The following is a 15,891-nucleotide window of genomic DNA, read 5'->3' as shown; positions in this document are numbered from 1 at the left end:
CATAAAGAATCATATATATATGTGTACACACACACACACACACTTTGTTGTACAGCAGAAATTAACACAACATTGTGAATCAGCTATATTTCAATAAAAATATACTGATTAAAATTGTTTCCACAAACATCATATATATATATGCAGAATCTAGAAAATTGGTACAGATGATCTTATTTGCAAAGCAGAAATAGAGACACAGATGTAGAGAAAAACCAAGAGGCGGGGGAGTAGGATGAATTGGGAGATTGGGATTGACATATATATACAACTAGGTATAAAATAGGTAACTAACAAGAACCTACTGGACAGCACAGGGGACTCTACTCAGTGCTCTGTGGCGATCTGAAACATGTAAATCCATGGCTGATTCATGTCAATGTATGGCAAAAACCACTACAATATTGTAAAGTAATTAGCCTCCAACTAATAAAAATAAATGAAAAAAACAAAAACAAAAAAAACAAACAAAAAGAGGGGACACATGTATACGTATAGCTGATTCACTGTGCTGTTACAGAAGAAATTAACACAACCTTGTAAAGCAACTTCACTCCCATAAAAATTAATTTAAAAAATAATGACTTCCCCAGAGTCCTCCCTCTGCCTCTGTGAGATGACAGGACTCTTCTGAACATGGTAGGACAAGCCGACTCTGGTGGCAGAACTGGAAGGTGGGCTCTGGGAAGCAGGTGGTAACAGGAGTGCCTCAAGAACTCAGGATTCTGGGTGGGAGGGGAGATAGTGGGAGTGAAGGAACAGCAAAGACCCAGTTTCCTACTTCACAATTTTACCCTCAAACTGGCCAGGACAGACTATGTTCTGAGCATGTTTCCCCAGTGTCTGTTTGTTGTGATGGGAGTTATCTGATCTCGGTGAATAAGGTAGTGAATAGAAGATCTGTCCTTGGTCTCATGGTTCTGAAGGACTTTGGATAGGAACTGCCAGCACAGTTGAAAGAAGGTCTAAGAACTTCAAGCAGGGGAATTGAGAGTTTCTGGTTTGCTTCCACAATGCATTTCTACAGTCAGTAATTCTTAAATATTTTGAACTTTTTTTTTTTTTTGCCTGCACCTCAGGACATGCAGGATCCTAGTTCCCTGACCAGGGCTAGAACCCATGTCTCCTGCAGTGAAGGCATGGAGTCCTAAGTGCTGGACTGCCAGGGAAGTCCCATTGTGAACAGCTTTGCAATCTCCTACCAGAGTTAATCTCAGTTATATTCATTTCAGAAGCTATGTGTTGAGGATCTGGTATGTACCAGGCAGGCTCTCTAGCCAAGAGATGCTGGGAAATGGACCAACCAAGAGATGCTGAAGAAATGGACCAAGACTTTGTGGACTTAGGCTTGACATTTGAGATCTTCAGGACTCCAGGGACCCAATCACCTTCTTTTCTAGAAACAGAGGAGAGCTGGCTCTTCATGGTTCGGGCTGGACTGCTGAAGCTCCGTGCTGTGGGAGGTGACGACTGAGCACCCCTTTGCTGTCCCTGCCCTACTTAGAACCCTGGGCAAAGGATGACAAAGGGAAGCCCACAAGTCACATGGCCAGGGGAGGCTGGGCAGCATGAACACGCACGTGGCCAGGACAGCACAAATGTGAAAGCCATCAGCCAGGCCGCTGCTCCTTGGAAATCCACAACTTTTCACAGCACGCTGTCTCATTCCGGCCACACTGCAGCCCTACAGACCCTTTAATTATGATTTACAGTGACCATTTCCCAGGTCTAGACTGTCTTTTGCAATCTTACCAGTAATGGTTACAACAAAATACCCTTTAAGATCATTTGGCCATTGTTTGACATTAAGAATCACTGGAGTTTGAACAGTCGCTTTACTGTACAGAAGGAATCAACTTAGCATTGTAAATCAAATATATTCCAATAAAAATTATTTTAAAGTAACTATTGCCATTACAAGGAATGGTAACCACTGACAACATGGTGGGGAATGCTGTCACCATGACAACGGCTGTGGAGCTGTTTCTCGGGCCCAGGCTCCTTGTGAACTTGGGGCAAAGCATCCTAGTGCAGCTCAAGGAGGGGGATTTGGTCAGTGGCCAAGGGAAAGGGTCTTGCTGTGGTCGAAGAGGAGTCAGGGGAAGGCTGTAAATGCCTGCGGGCAGTCTCTTCTCCAGCCTGGTTTGCAGGACAGTCCCAAGCCCATGGAACAACTTACTCGTGTTGATCTTCTGCAAAGAAATGTGCTTCTCTAGCTGCCGTCTCAGCATCACCTCGGCCCCGTACTTGCCCAGGGTGCCATTGTCGGCCAGGATGAAGTGCGTGTGTGAGTTGTTGAGCACAGAGAGCTTACTCAGGGGGTTGGACATGGTCTGGTACACCCGTGTCACCTGATGAAATGCACAGCACAGATCAGAGCTGCAGAACTTCAACAATAAGACTAACAGGAGAAGTAAAAACACTCGGATGTGGAGCTATGGCTTTATCTAATCGTGCACTTCAACCTGCTCTGCCTTCCCTAGACTCTCTATTGAAAGTTTTTTTTTTGTTTTTTTGCAATTTTCATATTAAGTTAGAAAAAATATTTTAGTCATGACAACCCAATATCTTAATTCTGCGATTAAAAAAATTTTTTTCGTATTTCAACCACACCTCATGGGATATGGGATCTTAGTTCCCTGACCGGGGATTGAACCCACACCCCCTGCAATGGAAGCATGGAGTGTCAACCACTGAAGCATCAAGGAAGTCCTGACACCCCAACATTTTAGATCATGCCCTTCTTCAGGGGATCTTCCTGACCCAGGGATAGAACCTTCGTTTCCTGCATTGGCAGGCGGGTTCTTTACTGCTGAGGCACGGGGCGGTCAGTATCCTGCTTGAAGTCTTTTATCATCATTTCGCAAGATGTCACTGCTGGGGAAAGGGGAAAGGCTACATGAGACCTCCCTTTATTATTTCCTACAACTGCAGGTGAAATCTACAATGACATCAAAATAAAGACTTTGATTTTTAAAAATTGCACATCTCTGGGGAGAAAATACTTACATCCCTTCCAACCAGGTCTTCCTTGTTCTCCACGATACCCCAGGGAGCAATTCCTATAGCACAGACCCGGCCTCTGGACTTGGAGGAGTGGTCCTTCAAGGCATCCCCCACGTGGCTGATGACACCTGTGAGCAGCCGTAAGTCATAATCGCAGGCCCCTTACCTCTCATCAAATCACTTTTCAGGAAGTTTAGGGATCCCTGCTCTGAGCTGCTCCACTTCCTGCAGAACAGGGTTGAATCACTGAAAGTCTGAGCGCATAAAAACTAGTTATCCTGCATTAGCTCCTAGGAAAGGGAAAATAAAAACCAAAGCAACTGTACAGGAATTTTCTTTACAAGTTTCCAAGACCTAAGGATGGATGAAGCAAGGTTCTCCCTTTGTCTGCATTCAGCTAAAGCTGAGAGTCAGACAGCCAGGTGTGTTTCTCAACCTCTCTGGGCCTCAGTGATGGGAAAAGGATTGTCAGAAGCCTCAGTGAAAATGAGGCTTTGTCCAGTGCTCATGTCAAAGAATGGCACATAGTAGGTGCCAGAGATGTTGACCATTATCATGATCATACCAAAATAAATAGCAAGATACCACATAAAAGTTTCACTTCTGCCATAAATATTACTGTTACCAACCACGGTTCTTGGCCTTCCCCCATCAATAGAGATTGACTAGAGGCCAGACAAGATTCTGGCAAGACTTTACTGGGGTCCCTGCTGCAGCAGAGGGGGAGTGAGAACAAACAACAGGTGCCTTTGCTTGCTCCCCAAAGTGGGGTGAGCTGGTTCCTTACATGGAGTGAGGATCAGGAGTGTGTCCAGGGGTGAGGCTGGAGGGGTGACTTAGGTGTTTTGCCCACCTATTAGGTGGTGCTACGTGCAGGGGGCATGCACAATACCCTGTTTTTGCTCCTGATCCCCTGCTTTTGCTCCAGGCTCTTCAGAAGTGGCAGTTGTTTTTGTTTTTGGTCTCTTTGTATATTTTGGGTCCAGAATTTGTCCCAACTGTGCATACACATAGATATTTTTTAGTCCCATAAAAATAACTTTATGAGACTTTCTCTTTAGTTCCTTTGATTTTGTATCTCAAGGAGAGGTGTGTCCAGGTGCCAGCACTGCAGCGAAGGGTCTCAGGACCCAGCCTGTCTCAATCTCAGGATGCAGCATGTTTTGTTTCTTGATCTTAATTATCCCAAAGCTCCTAGGGAACCACAGTGATCTTGGGGTCTGCACATTCACAGCCAGGGAGAGGGCCGACACTTACCCGTGCTGACGCCCCCGGTGAAGATCCAGGCCCCAGTGGTCATGGCAGCCTTGATCAGGCCTTTCCCGAAGACCTGCTTCAGCTTGGGCTGCATCTCAAAGTTCTGAAGGCCCCCATGCACGGATATTAAGAGCTTGGGGAGCTCCAGCTGCCAGTCTCTCACCATGAGATGAAGCAGCGAGTCTGGCTTGGTGTCGTAGGAGACCCGGATATACTGCAAAAGAGGGTGTGGCCCTCAGCACCCTTTCTTGGGTCTGACTCTGTCACTGTCGCTGACTCTGTCACTGTCACTCCAGTTCAAGTGACAGCCTCCTGCCTTTCTCTCTGGCAGGGATCTGGGGCCCTCTGTGCAAGTCCGTGGCCACATGATGGGAAGGAACACTGGAGGGTTGCCAGATTCGGCAAGTAAAAATACAGAATGCATAGCTAAACTTGAATTTTACATGAACAATGGAACATGTTTTAGTATAAGTATGCCTCCTGCAATATTTGGGGCATCCTTAAAAATTATGTTATCTATCTGAAATTCAAATGTAATTGGGAGTCTTGTATTTTACCTGGCAAACCTTATCTTTTATTTTTTCATTGCCTTGTGTTGTGTGAGTGTTAGTTGTGTCAGACTCTTTGTGACCCCCTGACTGTAGCCCTCCAGGCTCCTCTGTCCACGGCATTCTCCAGGCAAGAATACTGGAGTGGGTTGCATTTTTCATTGCCTTAGGATGATTTATTTTGTCAAAGTTCCCAGCTAATTTTCCTAGTATCAGAACTTCTATAATGACAATAATTAATACTGAGAGTAAAAGGAATCCTGAAATTGTCCGATACCAAAAGATAATACTATTAGCAAAGATTTATTTTAAATTATTTAACTAGTTTGTTAAAAATTATGTGCATTGCAAATAGGTTCATCTGTACCATTTTTCTACATTCCACATATATGCATTAATATATGACATTCGTTTTTCTGTTTCTGACTTATAGCAGAAAATAACACAATATTGTAAAGCAACTATACTCTAATAAAAAATATTTTTAAAGTACATAACCCCCCAAAACTTAAGTACTGTCACACACATGAACAAACGTCTGCAAATTAGCAAATTTGTCAGAAATCTGTAGAAAATTTGTAGAAACAAATTTGTAGAAAATGAAACCGAAATTCAAAGGAAACACATTCTAAAATTTCAAAGCAAAGACCATTTTTAGTTCTAAACAACAATTGAAATACTTCTTCACTGTGTCTAGCATTCATAGGAGCACAGAAATTACTCCAGATTGATTTTATTTCTGGATACTTTTTGTTCATTGGAAACTTCTAGGAAATATGCCTGCTAGGTTTACAAAAATTTTAGAGCAATTTAGGAATTTATCTACTTTTATGTAAAGCTTCTTGACAATTGGTCATTGTTGGGCTATATTCCATGTGCTCCTGATCAGTTGCTAAATTGCATTGTTCAAGCCAGGGATTCTTCCAAGCCCATGGAAGAAAGTGAAATCCAGTCTAATCTGGTGATAGTCAACTGAAACCCCCTCCCCTTCCCCCAACCCCCCCAAATCTCAGTCTTCCTGGACCATCTCTCTTTTACTGTTGAATCAGAAACCTTTATAACAGGTCAAAGCTGACTGCTTTGTGCATGCTTGGGTGCTCAGTCACTCAGTTGTGTCCAACTCTTTGCGACCCCATGGACTGTAGCCCACCAGGCTCCACTGTCCATGGGATTTCCTAGCAAAAATACTGGACTGGGTTGTCATTTCCTTCTCCAGGAGGTCTTCCCAACCCAGGGATCTAACTCGATTCTCCTGCATTGCAGGCGGATCCTTTACCACCGAGTCACTAGGGAAGCCTATAGAACCGGAGGTGTTGGGGAGGGATAAATTGGGAAATTGCGGTTGACATTTACACACAGTACTATACATATAATAGAGAACTAATAAGGACCTCCTGTATAGCACAGGGAACTTGCTCATGGTCTGTATGGGAAAAGACTATAAAAGATTGGATATATGTATATGTATAGCTAATTCACTTTGCTGTACACCAGAAACTGACACAACATTGAAAATCAACTGTAGTCCGATAAAAATTTTTTTAAAAAAGGTCCCAAGCTGGCTCAGCTGGAATGTGGCTCCAGATGCTGGACAGGATGTCTTAGAGGGAATGGGGCTGGAAAAGGGGCTCGTAACTGATCTTGGGGCTGGACCTTTCCCTCAAAGTGAAGAAGAGGTTAATGAGGCCATGCACTGGTCCCTGTGAAATGCCTCTTTGTGTCCTGGCCAGTAGGCAGGGTGCCCTTCTGGAAGACCCAATGCTATGGTATTTGCTTGGAACACTTCTGAATTTTATCTGAACAATGATGTTGGGCCAGTGAAATAGAATGAAATAGCAAAAATGGCCTGACAGGGACCGTGGGAGTATTATTCAGAATGGGCTGAAAGGGATCCCAGTGCTGCCGCCTCCCCTCTCTGGCAGGGCTCCTCAGAAAGGCAGAGGGCACTCCCTGTTTACATGCAGATGTGAAAAGCCTCCGTCTTCTTGTCTTCTCGGACCAGCTGAATGCCCGCCAAGGGAGGCTGGGCTTGGACTTTAGAGAGAAATATTTCCAGGCACTCCTCACCCATGTAAGGGTGGCTCAATGCCCGCAGTTATTTAATAGAAAAGACAAAACAAAGCCCCAAACAACCCTAAAAACCAAATGACATAATTCGTCTCTTATCCCTGGAGATGGAAGAGTATCTTTGTAGAGTCCGGCTGGACTGTGATTCGTGGTATAGATGTAAAGGATACTGTGTTTCCCTGGTGGCTCAGTGATAAAGAACTGGCCTGCCAATGCAGGAGATGCATGTTCGATCCCTGATTCAGGAAGATGCCCTGGAGGAGGAAATGACAACCCACTCCAGTATTCTTGGGACTTCCCTGGTGGCTCAGACAATAAAGAATGTGTCTGCAGTGTAGAAAAACCTGGGTTCAGTCCCTGGAGGAGGAAATGACAACCTACTCCAGTATTCTTGCCTGGCAAATTCCATGGAAAGAGGAGCCTGGAGGGCTACAGTCCAGGGGATTGCAAAGAGTCAAACACAACTGAGCACAGCACAGCATGTGTTCTTTATCATAGTGCCCAGTTTCCAAATCTCATGGCTAAAAAGTGGAGTGTGCAGATATATTTCTTGTCTTTACAATAAAAATTCTAGGAAGATTGCATCACACCCTTGAAAGAAGACCCAGGTGTCTACAGTCTCAGAGTCTGGGAGGCTGGGCCTCTGAAGGAGGCTGTGGCTTAGCGACACCCCTCCCCAAGGCCTCTCTTACCATGGCTTTGTTGGAGTATCCGCCGCCCTGGAATTCGAGAATCCCATAGGAATCTGTGGGGTAGCTCTGGGTGTGTTTGCCAACAGACCATTTTTCAGGTTGAACTTCCGCCAACTTGTTTTCCTCTCCATTTTTGCTGGCTGTTACACTTGGCAGAGGGGGGATGTGTTGGTTGGTGAGCTGGCCACAGCAACACCTGAAAACAAAGACAAAGACAAAGCTTGGTCTTTCTAGAACATTCTCCTCCTTATGATGCCTTAACCTCAATGGGAGCAGACTAACACCTTCCTCATCCAGCTTTACTGGGGACAGAAACACCCCTTATGGTGTCCTTTTCCAGATAATCAGTGCATATCTATTTCCATGCCAGACTATTTTAAACACATTGGATGACTGCCCTGCCTTACTGCACACATATTAATTCTTATTTTTTTTAAAGGATTGTTGTTTTCACTTTAAATTTTTTATTTATTTATTTTTGGCTGTATTGGGTCTTCGTTGTTGCATCCCGGTTTTCTCTAGTTGCAGAGAGCGGGGAGTACTCTATAGTTATGTTGAGGGCTTCTCACTGCCGTGACTTCTCTTGCTGTGGAGCACAGGCTCCAGAGCACAGGCTCAGTAGTTGTGGCACAGGGATTTAGTTGCCCCACGGCATGTGAGATCTTCCCAGACCAGGGACTGAACCTGTGTCCCCTGTAGTTGTCAGGCAGATTCTTAACCACTGAACCACCAGGGAAGTCCTTTAATTCTTTTTGGTGTCTTGACAACATGATTATGGCCACCAGTCACTGAAATTCTGTGACAAAGGACACTCACTCTCCACCCACCCCCCATATAGAGTTGACCCTCAAGGATTTTTCAATATTGCTGAATTCTTCCATTGCTTTAGTAAAACATTTCTCTACACAAGTTAACATTGAAAGTGTATTTGTTTTGTTGCTCATACTTTTGGTGTCAATTCAAAGAACCATTTGCCAAATCCAAGGTCATGAAGATTAACTTCTATATTTTTGTCTAAGAACTTTATAGTTTTAGCCCTTATATCTGACTTGTGATAGATTTGGAGTTAATTTTTGTATGTGGTGTGAGGTAGGGGCTTAAAGCCATTCCTTTGCACCTTGATGTCCAGTTGTTTCAGATCATTTGATGAAGAGACTAATCTTTCCCCATCAGGTTAGGTAACCTTGCCGAAGAATCATAGACAAGTCATAGACAAGTGGGTTTCTTTCTGGACTCTCAGTTCTATTATATTGGTCTTTATATCTACCCTTATTCCAGTACTACACTACCTTGATTAGTGTAGAACTGTAGGAAGTTTTAAAATCAGGTAACATGAGCCCTTCTACTTTGTTCTTTTTTATAAGATTGTTTTGACTGTTCTGGATCCCTTGCAATTCCATGCCAATCAGCTTGTCGATTTCTATAAAGAAGTCAGCTAGAACTCTGATAGGGATTACATTGAATCTGTAGGTCATTTTGGCTGTCTGCATCCTGACAGAGGAGTTTATAGCCCAGGTGACTCCCTGCTTAATGACTCACATGGAGAATAAGTTCTGGGCATCCTTGACTCCTCCTCCCTCTCCCTCAAACACCAGAATAGTTGCTGGCAGCTGGTGGACAAGGGCTATTTTGAATAACGTCTTAATTATGGCTTCCAATTTACCTGTTAGGGTCTTTAGTGCTGGGAATGACAAAGATACATTCTCGTTTGCAAAAGGTTTTTTCTATCCAAGCTTTCTGTCCCTAGAAGAGGAAAAAAGTGGACATTAGACCGAGATATTCCCAAACCAACCTCAGAATTCATTATTTTACTTTTATAAAATGAATAGTAACAGGGAGTCTGCCCAAAACATCTGAATAAACACCTCTAAGAACGGTGAATGCAAGCCTTTCAGGGTCTTAGCTCTGGTTCCTTTTAAGAGAAATGGCTCAGAAATATGCTTTTGTGGTTTCCGTAGGGCTAGGAAACCTGTGCTTTGCATGAAAATCAGAGTCTACAGAAGGGGAACGATGGTGCCCCTAGAGCCAGCCAGTGCCCTGCGGAGCCTGGTATGGACCTGAGTTATTGGAAAAGCTGACAAAATTGTCCAGTCTCTGATTAGGTCTTTGTTTTGTTTTGTTTTTCCTTAAGATGTTGTGTGTGTGTGTGTGTGTGTGTACCATTTTTAAAGTCTTTATTGAATTTGCTACAATATTGTTTCCATTCACGTTTTGGTTTTTTGGCAAGGCATGTGGGATCTTAGCCCCCGGACCAGAGATGGAACCCATGTCTGCTGCATTGGGAGGCAAAGTCTTAATCACTGGACCATCAGGGAAGTCATTCTGATCAGGTCTTCAATTTGCTGTCAAGAACCTGGTCTTCTCTAGACTCCCAGGCCCCATTGCACTGTAGTCATTTTATAAGTAATGTTTCTAATTGGTGCTCAGATTCACCAACTGTTATTTTTATAATTAAAAATATTGAAGATTGTGAAGAACTGGGTCCTCATGTAACACTGATGCTGGGGCTGGAAATTGGTACATTTACCATCAAGGGTAATTTGGCAATCCTTTGTTGCAGTTACAAAGCTTATATGTTTTCACTTGCCATTTTTCAGGATTTTATTCTACAAATATGCCTGAACAAGCTGACACAGGCCCAAGGCTATTTACTGCATCACTGTCTGTGATATCAAAAGGCTGGGAGTCACCTACTGCTTATCAGTAGGGGATTGTTACCCGAATCACAGGATAGTCATCGACACAATTCTTTGAGAAAACAAAAAAATTTTTTGAAAGAAAGAGAATAGGATGTTCTTGTTCTATCGATAGGGGAAAATCACTGAGCTATGGTAAGTGAAAAAGCAAGCCACAGGATAATTTCTAGAAAACAGACACCATGTATGGAAATGATACGCCAGGAGCAGCTGGCAGTGGCTCCCTGAAGGGGAGACCTAGAGGCCTCAGGGACCTGGGTGGGAAGGAGGCGCCCAGAGCCTGGTGCCCTGCTCAGTTTTTTAAAGATTTTATTTTTTGTCAAGCTTAGTGAAGTAAGCCATAAAGAAAGACAAATATCATATGATATTGCTTTTATGTGGGATCTAACAATGTGATACAAACAGACTTATTTACAAGACAGAAAGGGACTCACAGACACAGAAAACACATTTATGCTTACCAAAGGGGAAAGGTTGTGGGGGGAGGGATAAGTTAGGAGCTCGGGATTAGCAGATGCACACCACTATATATAAAACAGATAAATGATAAGGACCTACTATATAGCACACGGAACTATACTCAATATCTTGTAATAATCAATAAAGGAAAAGAGTCTGAAAAAGAATATATGGGAATTCCCTGGTGGACCAGTGGTTAGGACTCAGTGCTGTCACTGTGGGACCTGGGTTCATTTCCTGGCCAGAGAACTAAGATCCCACACATTGCACAATGTGGCCAAAGATACATAGATATAGATACAGATAACTGAATCATTCTGCTGTCCTGAAACTAACACAACATTGTAAATCAACTATATTTCAATTTAAAAAAACAAAAAATAAAGACTTTATTTTTTTAGAGCCATTTTAGGTTTACAACAAAATTGAAAGGGTGGTACAGAGATTTCCCATAAACTCCCTGCCCATCTTTATCAACGTTCTCCACCAGGGTAGTGTATTTTTTACCAAAATCGAACCTACAGTGACAAATCTTCACCACCTGAGGTTGATAGTGTGTGTTATTTCACTCTTGGCATCGTACAGTCTATGGTTTGACAAATTAAAGTGACTTCTATCCACCATTATAGTATCATACACAGTATTTTCTGCCCCCAAAATCTTCTGTGCTCCACCTATTCATCCCTCCCTCCTCCTAATCTCTGGAAACCACTGAATTTTTACTATCTCCATAGTTGCACCTTTTCCAGGATGTTGTATAGTTGGAATCATCCGCTCTAAAGTCCTTTTAGGTTGGCTTATTTCACTTGCATGCATGCTAAGTTGCTTCAGTCGTGTCTGACTCTGCGTGATGCTATGGACTATAGCTCTCCAGGTTCCTGTATCCATGGGGATTCTCCAGACAAGAATACTGGAGTAGGTTGCCATGCCTCCTACAGGGGATCTTCCTGACCCGGGGATCTTCCTGACCCACGGATCAAACCCGTTTCTCTTACGTCTCCTGCATTGGCAGGCAGTTTCTTTACCAAGCTGTGTCACCTGGAAGCCCCTTCTTTCACTTAGTTATTTGTCTTTAAGCTTCTACTGTGCCTTTCTGACAGATGACTCTTTTTTTAGTGCTGAATAATATTCCATGGTCTGGATGTACCACAGTTTATTTACCCATCCACCCTCTGAAGCTGGTTGCATCTAAATTGTGTCAATTCCAAATAAAGATGCCATAAACATCTGTGTGTGGTTTTCTGTGTGGGTGTAAGTTTTCCTGTTTAAAAATCTGAATGATGTTAATGTACGACCTTGGTGTGTAGCCATCCTTCAAGTGTGCCATAGACCCTCCAGGACCTGTGACTAGTAAATCTTATTCCTCCAAGTTCCCTTGGTCTTGGCTGAAGTATTTTGCAATCAGAATAAGAACCACAAGGGCTAGGGCAGCCACATTAGTCCCAGAGGGGTGATGTCTGTGGAGTTCCCTGCAGTGAGGCCTGGGTGAATGCCCTGGGCATGCCTCGCTGGGAGCTTCATTGTCCACAGGCTGAGACCAACATGGTTACACAAAGCACAGAGCTCAGGAGACTGGGGATCACTGGGGATCATCGGCTGACCACGCATGCTCACGTATGTATATTTATTTCCTGGCTCCATCCACCAAAAGGGCCTAAAAACACTCTGACAGAAATGAATATACTTAGTGTGCAAATATTTGTTTCTAAACAACATTCTCCACTAAAAAAAGCCAGGGCTCCTAGGACAAATGACTGAATCCAGATCTGGGGCAGAGAAAGTACAAGAAGAGCTTGGAACATCTTGTGCCAGAAAGTAAGGAAGTGTTTACTTTCCACTTGGGAACTTGTCAGAAAACACAGAACCCTCTTTGAAAGGGCTCTCGCTGGCTTTATCTGGGATGTGAGCCTGAAACTAAATGATCACAATAAAGAACTGTAACCCTTTGGCTGAAATAAGGACCTATGAACTCACAATGGCATAAATTTATACATAAATAAATATATAGGGAAGATGGGAAAGCTCTTTCTTGCATTTTTTAGTCACCCTCCCAATGTAGGGGGCCCGGGTTCCACCCCTAGTCAGGGAACTAGATTCCACATGCCACAGCTAAAGACCCGGGACAGCCAAATAAATAAATATTTAAAAAAATAAATAAAATAAAGAAAACCAACATTTGGGGCAACCGTCAAGAATCTTTGATGAAATCTACATGCCATGGGTAAAGGATTAAAGAGTAACAGTACACTTACATAATCTCATCTCCCACAGATATTTCTTAATCACAAAGGGGAAATGAGTAACCTGACAGGTTGGAGAAATCTGGTGAATACCACCTAAAATAAAGTGAGCTGTCACCAGCAATGAAATCAATATTCACCATGAGCCTCTAGATGAAATGCAGAGAAGAAAAATTGCCTAAAATGCAAAATCTAAATCTAATAGGGAGGAAACTTTAGACAACCCAGATTGAGGAGCATCCTGGAAAATAACTGAAATCACTGACCTTCAAAACTCCAAAGGCCATGAAAGACAAGCAAAGGCTGGGGAATGGTCACAGGAGCTGTAGAGACATGACCTTAGGACATCCTTCAGTCTTTTCCCTCATCTTTGGCCCTGCTCCCCAGCCCCGCCCACCCTTTCTGGCTCCCACCCTCTGATCCCTCTCCAGGCCCTACTCCCTCTAATGGCTCACTGACCCTTCCTCCCAGTGCCCCCACCCCACCCCTGCATAAGAAACCAACAAGTGGGCCCTTCACAGAAAACTGTTAATAACCAGGTGTGGGAAATCAGGGGAGCTTCCCAGGTGGCACAGTGATAAAGAATCCACCTGCTAATGCACAAGACTCGGGTTCGATCCCTGGGTTGGGAAGATCTCCTGGACGGCAGGGTATGGCAACCCACTCCAGTGTACTTGCCTGGAAATCACATGGACAAAGGAGACTGGTGGGCTACAGTCCATGGGGTCGCAAAGAGATGGATGTGACTTAGACAGGGCACACATGCATGCATGCACGTGGGAAATCAGAAAGCCAGGATCTAGCCCCTTGGACAACTAGGCCCAGACCCCTGTCATCACAAGGGGGACAAACCATCTGCCCTGCAGGGTCTCACATGCTGAGGTGGGTAAGGAACTGGGACGGCAGTAACATGCCTCAGACATATTCACATCTATTCTGTCACAGGCAGTACTCAAACACCCCCACCACCCAGTGCCCCCGGGCGCCCTTCCTGCAGGTGCAGGGCATCCGTGGACCTCTGGGGGCATCAGCCTGGCATCTGCTCCCCCAACTCAGGAGGGGGCTTTTCAGGGCGCCCAGCACTGACTCTGCTTGTAGCCATGGGCAAGGGCAGCAGCTGGCATCCACACAGCTCCAGGCTCAACCCACTTCCCTCTGCTTCACCAAAAATCCATTATTTTTCTAATGAAAAAGCTAGCGTGTGATTACCATACCTTCCCTGAGGAAAGAAAGGCTTTGCTTTAGTAGTAACTGAATTTTTCTTAATCTTTTTTTAGTTTAGTTAGGAAGTTCCAAAATTCCAGTTACTGCTTGTTGTTGTTGTTCAGTCAGTTGTATCTGACTGTTTACGACCCCATGGCCTACTGCAGCATTCCAGGCTCCCCTGTCCTTCACTATCTCCTGGAGTTTGCTGCAGGCACTCCTGCAGGGGACGGAGCAGGACTGTGGCTCCTGTGATTTTTGTGGGAGATTCATGTCCATCGAGTCCGTGGTGCTATGTTACTGCTTAGTCTCCAGAAATGTTCTTGAATCTTCTGAGGATGAACAAGAAGTCCCGGAAGTCACTCACTCTGTGCCTGCAGTCATGCTTCACAGGGTCCAGTTTCCGTCAAGAGGCCCAGCAGGGAGGCTCTCTGGCTCCCCGCCCCCCAGCCCCTCCGGCAACCTGTTCCTACACACCCTCCCTCTCTCTTCTGACCCTTTTCCTCCCACAGGAATCTCAGAAGCCACAGCCCTGCTCGGTCTCCTGTAGGAGTGCCTGGCGGAAGGGCGGTGCTCACTGTCCCCTGGTGACTAAGGGGTGATTCAGAAGCCCAGGTGGAGTGTTGCCAGGGATGCGGGCAGTAGCCCATCCCCCGGCCCCTGAGGGCAGCTGGGCACATAGAGCAGGAAGTCACCCAGGTCACCGGGAGAGAGCCTCAGCTCACGTGGGGCGAGCTCAGCCTCAGAGGCAAATTCAGGTGAGAGGCCGTGGGTGGAGGGCCCCTCGGTAAACAGTCCTCCCAGCCCTCCGGAGGATGCCCCAGGCTGAGTCAGGCCAAGGGATTAAGGAAGGGAGGGTGGACTCGGATGAAAGGAAGCCGAGCCTCCTGGGGTTCATTCATAAACCCTCCAGGTCCCCCCAGCCCCCAGGCTAGATCCCGCTCACTCATCTGAAGTAGTCTCTTCCATCACAAATAAACTTTTATTTTATTTTTTTAACAGAAATTGAGAAACATTTTATTTTTTTCAGGAAGTGGTTATTTGAAATGCCTTGGGGCAGGGTAATGGGAACCCTTGTCCTGGGGATGGGATTAGGCTCCCATCTGAAAGAGTGCAGGAAGCTGAGTGAGGGGAATGTGGGAGCCCTGCCCACCACTTTGAGCTGCAACTTTCCTGTCTCTGAAAGGGACACTGCTTTGCATAGTTCTGAGCTTCAACTGGGATGATATTTGTGCAGTATTTGGGAAGTCCTACAGGAGACACGGTTTCGATCCCTCGTTCAGGAAGATCCCCTGGAGAAGGAAATGGCAACCCACTCCAGTATTCTTGCCTGGAGAATTCCATGGACAGAGGAGCCTGGTGGGCTACAGTCCATGGGGTCACAAAAGAGTCGCACGTGACCAAGCAACTAAGCGTGCATACACACATATTTAAATGGAAATCCTGGTCATTCCAATAGCCCCCCTCCCTTATCTACAGGGGTTACATGCTAGGACCCCCAGTTGATGCCCGAAACCCAGATAGGACCAAATTTGGGATATACTATGCCTTTTCCCATACATACTTATGATAAAGTTTAATTTATAAATTAGGCACAGTAAGAGATTAACAATAACTAATAATATAATAACTAATAACAATAACTAATAATAAAATAACACAAATGAACAACAATTCCTAATAATAAAAGAAAAACCCTTATCTGGTCAATTTCTCTTGCTTG

At 44.6% G+C, this 15,891-nt stretch overlaps 1 protein-coding gene across 1 annotated transcript in view; it reads right to left on the bottom strand.

Annotated features, from left to right (window-relative positions):
* TRPM1 (transient receptor potential cation channel subfamily M member 1) overlaps window positions 1-13,291 on the bottom strand; it is a 65,445-nt gene extending 52,154 nt beyond the window's left edge. Inside the window, exons 1-6 of the mRNA XM_043434315.1 lie at window positions 13,232-13,291; window positions 9,234-9,313; window positions 7,571-7,766; window positions 4,264-4,477; window positions 3,010-3,134; window positions 2,180-2,351 (exon numbers count right to left, since the gene is read on the bottom strand). Coding sequence (XP_043290250.1) covers window positions 2,180-2,351; window positions 3,010-3,134; window positions 4,264-4,477; window positions 7,571-7,766; window positions 9,234-9,313; window positions 13,232-13,252 — 808 coding nt within the window. The 5' untranslated portion in view covers window positions 13,253-13,291. The remainder of the gene's footprint in view (window positions 1-2,179; window positions 2,352-3,009; window positions 3,135-4,263; window positions 4,478-7,570; window positions 7,767-9,233; window positions 9,314-13,231) is intronic.
* Window positions 13,292-15,891: the final 2,600 nt, after the last annotated feature.

This window comes from Cervus canadensis, chromosome 17, assembly GCF_019320065.1.
Source record: "Cervus canadensis isolate Bull #8, Minnesota chromosome 17, ASM1932006v1, whole genome shotgun sequence".
In the NCBI taxonomy this organism is placed as follows: domain Eukaryota; kingdom Metazoa; phylum Chordata; class Mammalia; order Artiodactyla; family Cervidae; genus Cervus; species Cervus canadensis.
This window is presented reverse-complemented; position numbering and strand designations above follow the sequence as displayed.